Source organism: Poecilia reticulata, linkage group LG21 (assembly GCF_000633615.1).
Source record: "Poecilia reticulata strain Guanapo linkage group LG21, Guppy_female_1.0+MT, whole genome shotgun sequence".
NCBI classification, from domain to species: domain Eukaryota; kingdom Metazoa; phylum Chordata; class Actinopteri; order Cyprinodontiformes; family Poeciliidae; genus Poecilia; species Poecilia reticulata.
In genome coordinates this window covers 22,401,002-22,407,332 of record NC_024351.1, presented here as the reverse complement: position 1 = coordinate 22,407,332, position 6,331 = coordinate 22,401,002, and the positions used below count along the sequence as shown (strand labels likewise).

At 38.8% G+C, this 6,331-nt stretch overlaps 1 protein-coding gene across 1 annotated transcript in view; it reads right to left on the bottom strand.

The window, feature by feature from the left end:
- Window positions 1-1,050: 1,050 nt before the first annotated feature.
- enah (ENAH actin regulator) overlaps window positions 1,051-6,331 on the bottom strand; it is a 94,759-nt gene continuing 89,478 nt past the window's right edge. The window contains exon 13 of the mRNA XM_017302132.1: window positions 1,051-4,765. Within this exon, the coding sequence (XP_017157621.1) occupies window positions 4,728-4,765 (38 nt within the window). The 3' untranslated portion in view covers window positions 1,051-4,727. The remainder of the gene's footprint in view (window positions 4,766-6,331) is intronic.

The window sequence follows — 6,331 nt, the reverse complement described above, 5'->3', positions numbered from 1 at the left end:
TCGCTGCAGCTCAGTGTTTTCCTGTCAGTGCAGCTCTCACCCGAGTCTCTCTGTGGCAGTAAATCAAACTAAAACCTCAAATGAACTGCAGATGCACTACAGAGTTCCACCCAGAGGAAATATTGCTGCATGTGAGGAGGTGAACGTTTAAGAACCACCAAAAAACAAACAAAAAAAGGAAAGCCTCTTGTTGATTTAGATTTAGGCAACTKTARCTTTTAAGAATGTTTTCGACAACCAGATACAGGAACACCTATATGAGAACAAGCTTAAGTTAAATATTGTTCAAGGCTTTGAACAATATTCAAAGCCTTGAATATTGGCTTTGAATAATCCTCTTTTTACAGAAAATAAATTACTGGCATGTATTTAAAAGATTCAACAGGATTTCTCTTTAAAAAATAATTATTCTCTGTATGTTAGACAAATGCAAACCAACTCAATGTTTCAGGATTCAGCTTGACCTCTCACCAAGCAGCAGTTCACTTTGTTCATAATAACAGTCCAGGTGCTAAGGACTCAAATGAGGCATCTGCATCAGCGCCCCATTTTGAATCAGTCAGCCCTCCTCTTCCTGTTCTTGGCAGAGCAGTGAAAGGCAGTCAGATGCATTATGGCTGATATGAGTGTAGTGAGACGGAGTCTGAAACGGAGCAATAGATATGGGAAGGGAAACTCACAAGATAAATAACAACGGGTTTGTTCTCTGGAAAAGAACAAACCAGTCAGCAGACTACAGCAGGTAAAGTCAATACAAGATTGGTATAAAGTAAAAATATATTTCATGTTCAACCAAATTACAAAAGAAAAAGCCACACAAAATGAAATGTGGAAGCGTATGTAAAAACTAAACATAATGACCACTTTGGGGTGGTTTAAAGAAATGAGTTATTGTGACATTTACAGCCTSGTGAAGGATGTACCCTTCAAAGGACTCACCTTGGAGGAAAAATGTTTTATCTTTTTTTATTATTATTTATTTACTATCCAAAGCTTTCCCCTGAAAAAAAGTATACATTTTTCATTCTCACCCAAATTAACAAACCATTCTTAATCTTTTATTGCAACTTTTATTTTATTTGCTCAAACAAAACAGCATGTTAGCAAGTAAGAAAAGACTGATTAACACGAGTAACAGTATGGTACAATGCAGATGAGAAAATAATCCAACTATCTGCAGTCAGGGTCGTGTCGCATCTTTACTTTTCTTGAGTTTGGTTCAAAGAAAGCAAAGATGAACAAAAAACAGTCTTTGACAYTTTGAGACACCTATCCATCTGCACTTCCAAACAGAAATTTAGGTTAATATAAGAAATGAAATCAGACTGAAGTTTGTTTCTTAACTCTTACTGGTCTCATGTTATCAAAGTTTGATTGTACTTCTGAACTGTAAGAGAAACATTTAACAAGTGTTTAAATTGAACATATTTAGGTTAAAAATAATCTTGGTGCAAAGATGTTTCATTGGTGGGAAACGGTACCGAAGCCGACTGAGCACTCCCTTTAAATGAGTCARCCCATAAAGATAAATGAAAAAGACTGCGACAGCCTCTACATATTATTACTATTAAATCTTTGACATATTAAATGCAACTTCGGAACAAGGCACAAACCACATCGCTTTACAAAGAGATTCAACCCCCCATCAAAGCATTTTACCTGACACCCAAAACACCTTTTGCTTTTAGGTCTCTAGACAGAATGATATAAAAATAAGAAAGGCGACTTCTGTTGGGAGTGATGATGTTCAGCAGGAGGCTACTGGCTTAAATCCTTTGGTGGGAGAGCCATGCTGCTGGCAGCAGAGGCCCTAAATGACTGCTTTCTGGGGATGCTGGATTGCTTTGCCAGTTCTGTCATAAAGTGCAATCATTTTTGAGTAAGCGTGCAGCTCAGGAGGCCTGACGCCGGCTGCGTTAATCAGAAAAAAATGGATGTGAAGATGAGTTTGGATTATTAACATATAGAGCCAGAGCATGCCTACTAGAAAAAATATATACAGTTAAATTAAAAGATGSCGTCTGTCCAAGCAAAGTGACACCAGAACCTTTCTTGTTTTGATCCGAGAGATGACTGAGTGTGATGTCTACTAGTGTGTAGCAAAGCTATGACATCAAAGCCCTTTAGCATAGTTGTGTCAAATGAGATCCAGCAGGGGTTTCCACAGCTACAGGGACACAYTCATCAACAAATAATTTGTGCATGAAGCATAAGAAGCTGAGCATGGGTCGTTTTTCATTACCTAACTTCTAACAGAGCTGGCTGAACTCTTACAACTAAAGATGATATAAAAATCAGCTGGTGACCAAAGTAGGTTGATTTTCAGCTTGATGAGCCCAGATCAGCCACCAATAAATAGGAAATTCAAAAATCCAATATTTTTCTGGTCAGTGAACGCAGCACRCCTAACTGCTCTCAGGTTGTGGTAATGGAACTCTTTGCAGAGATAAAAGCTAGCTTGTTTAAGTATCAGCGAGGTATTTAATATAAAGTCAGAGATGTAAAAAGCTATTTGAACGTGTCTGTGCTACAGAGTCCAAGACTTTCATTASATAACAGGAAGGCTGTGAGCAGAAAAAGTGCTCTGCTCTATCATTTTAAGTTTCATAATGCTGCATTTGGAGATGTTGGCAGTTTTTACAATCCTCAAGCTAAAGATCTAGAATGTTCACATGGAGAATTATTTTTATTTCAGATTATAAATTACTGTAGTTCAAAATKTAAACTGTGAACTCGTTTTGTTTTTCACAATGGCAGTTAAATCCTGCTTTCTGGTGCCTGCTCACTGCACACTGACAGCTGTTTTATTTCCTCATATAATCCAAAATGTAAAGGTTTATGAYTTCATTTGCAGCTCTTAAGACCCCAGTGTGCATTTTTACAGTGATATTTAACTATATTTCCCAGTCTCTTTGGTGTATAGTCTTTCACAGAAAAAAAACCACTATTTCAATTCAGGTATCATTATGATGGATATAAAAAAAAGTAGATTAATTTTAGTCAAACATTTCCCTAGAGAAGCAGCTGTGAGTGGCTGTAAGGCAGTCCTCTGGTTCCACTGCACTGGTGAAACTCTCCCTCTTTAGGATCTCATTCACACAAAACGGGAATACTGAGCTGTAACTTGGACTTTAAATGGTTTGTCTGGCCTGTAATCTCCATAATTTCTAATCTACAGCTCCAACGTTTGAACACCAGCCTCTAAACTTGTAACGCATCCCTCTCAAGTTGATTGTACTTTGACCGTTTAACAAAACAGTGTTGAACAGAACCGAAAGGTGAGAGAAAAAAGGTTTCGAGGATAAAGGAATAGGAAATGCAGGTTTCATTGGATGATTTTAACAGCAGCAGAAAAATAAAGGCAGGAAATAAGAGAAACAAAATGGCACATTGTGTCCTTGCATGCTCACCTTCTGTAGGACGTCTTTAAAGTGTTATGCTATTGACGTGGGGGGGGGAGAGCGACTAAAGATTTTCTTGGATTTGGTAGGAAAAAAAAGCTAAAAACAAAAGAGTATAGTAATTCCAGAAGTGTGTTTTACAGTGCTGCTCTGAGTTTTCCACGATGGATGCTTCAAACCTGCGGCGGYGTTGGGATGGTGAGCGTGGGCCTTGGAGCTAATGCTACACTTATTGCTTGTAAGAAAACTTGAGACAGTTAATGCAGTTTCGTGGCAGACTTGTGATCCTCATTGTATAGTGTCAAACTAAAATAGAAAAAGAAAAAACCCTACATGCTTCCAACACCAACAGAGCACCCAAGTATGACGAACGGAGAGAAGGGTGACAGTATGAACCCGATAAATCCTGGAGCAGCGCTACAACGGGGGGCGCCGCCTACCAACACATCCATCCATCGCTGAATGTTACAGAGAAATAAATGAGGRGAAAACTGGAGACAGAATACAACAAATCAGGTTAGGAGTTCACCGACAGACAGACATGAGGGCGTCCCGTTAAAAGACTGGATTATTGAGCTACTAGATATGGCCATACTGTAGAWCTACAACAAAACAGACGCGCTTGATAAGATACTTTCTCTCTAAATATCTCTCTCTTTGTTTTGTACATATTCAGGTTAAAATAGCATTTGAAGGAAGACGAGCTTTACAGTGTCCTGCAGAGGTGGACTACAGAAGAGACTGGCAGTCCCTCATACACGCTCACACACATCCCCACACACACACACGCGCGCGCGCTACCGCAATGGCATTATGGGAAAAAGTTTTAGAGTTCTAGTTCCAGACTTCTTCCTGTCTCTGAGCTCTCTCTCAGGAAAACATCAGATAGGAAATTCCAGGAGTTCAGACTCTGAGCAACAGYGGGTACTACAGCATCTGTGAGGAGTTCAGTGTTGTGTTTAGGTGCCGTTGTTACTGTGGGATAAAAAAAAAAAGAGAAACCGTGTTTGCATAAAGACAAGTCACTTCTCTGGCAGAATGTGCCCTGTCCTCCAGGAGGCGATGTGGGGGAGGATGGAGGTTAGAGGGGGCACCAGGAACATGAGGTTAGCTGAGTGGATTCTTCCCACTTCTGACACCGCTCCACACCGAATTCTGTCCGTTCTGTGGGATTATACGATTGTTGTCATAGTCACCCTCTCCACCAATACTACTACTACTTCTTCTTTGTTTGCTCTGCTGTTAAATTGTCTCGTCTGATATGGACTGTGGTTGGCTTTCTGGTCATATGGGTGTGGATGTTGAGGGAAAAGGAGCGTGGATCCTCTACGCAGTGCTGGATTTGCCCAGCTCCTCCCTGATTGCTGTAGAAAAACACACACAAAAAAAGAGAAAATGGGCTCATGAATGTCAGATTTTGATGGGATAGTTTTAGGTTCAATCTGAACATTTCTGGGTAAATTAGGTGAATGACTTGCAAAGCATTTGAGGAACTCCATATTACTTTTCTGATTCCAAAAATCTGTAGTTTATACCAAACAAAGTGTTTTTCATCCTTTATAATGAGTGTAAAGTACTATTGTTGTGTATGTGCTTATACTCCTCAGCTGGATGGAGAGAATGAAGACTAGCCATTAAATTTGATTATGTTCAAAGTAAACCACAAAGTTAACAATTAAAAACAGCACTAAGATGTGTTTACAGGCTAAATAATTATTTCATTTACTCAAAAATAGATAGCAAACATTCCAGCATTATTGCTCATCATTTCAGCAAAGTCATCAGTTTCTTAAAGACTGATGACTTCCACCAACCACCCTGTGTTGAACTGCCAGAGCTCAGATATAAATTCAGGAGTAGTATTTTGTTTATTACAACGAGATGCAAAACTTGTTAAAAACAAGTAATCTGTCAAGTTTTAACGAGATTTTTATAAATTCCTTATAAAGATATTTATATCTCAATAAAACCAAAATATGTCTTCTTTAAAATGAGAAAGGTCACAACCATAAAACAGCAAAACCACTTGGGATTTTTAGAAGTTGACTTGAAGAAACAGGAAGGAGAGTGATAGTGAGTCAACTTATGCATTTTTAACAAGTTATCTGTCAGAAGAACGTTTTTATATCTCTTATCAAATTAGTACTCTGCATCAGTAATKACCTGTTACTGATGCATTTCTGTTATGGTGGTTTACCATAATAGAAAACTTGTTTCTTCTACCAAATATTGATTTCTGAACTCTTCCTGAGTTCAAACATTAGTATTGTTGTTTCTAAATGAATATCAACTTGTTTTCTTTGCATTATTTGAGGTCTGAAAGAACTGCAGCTTTTTTATTATTTTGTCCATTTCTCATTTTCTGCAAAAAATAAACACGACATTTTTGCTTGGAATTTCAGAGACATGTCAGTAGTTAACAGAATAAATGAATACCTATAAAAAGTCAAGTCAGTGAAACTGATCATTTTAAGTTCCGTATTTTCCGCACTATAAGGCGCACCTTCAATGAAAGGCCTATTTTAAAACTTTTTTCATATATAAGGCGCACCGCATTATAAGGCGCATAGAATAGACGCTACAGTTTGGGTTGCCACTCATTAAACCTATACAGGACGCGATTTGTTCCGTACTCTACAAATGTGGATGTGCAATAATAAAGAAGTGGTCCCCGAGTACTTTATATAGTAGTCTKCCCCAGTCATTGTTTCACTCACGGTGTTGCAATATTGTGCCCAACTGCTTTCTGGGTAACACAGACCAACCGACACGCTGCCGCCGCAGTCTCYGTCTCTCTTCCCCTTTAMGTGTAACCCGACTAGGGTCCCTTGGTAGCCCTAGTCAAAGCACCCCGGATTAATGTCTAAAGCCACTTTGTTGACATAAAGAATGTCAACAAAACAGTCCGACTCCGGTCGGCGAGGAGAGCC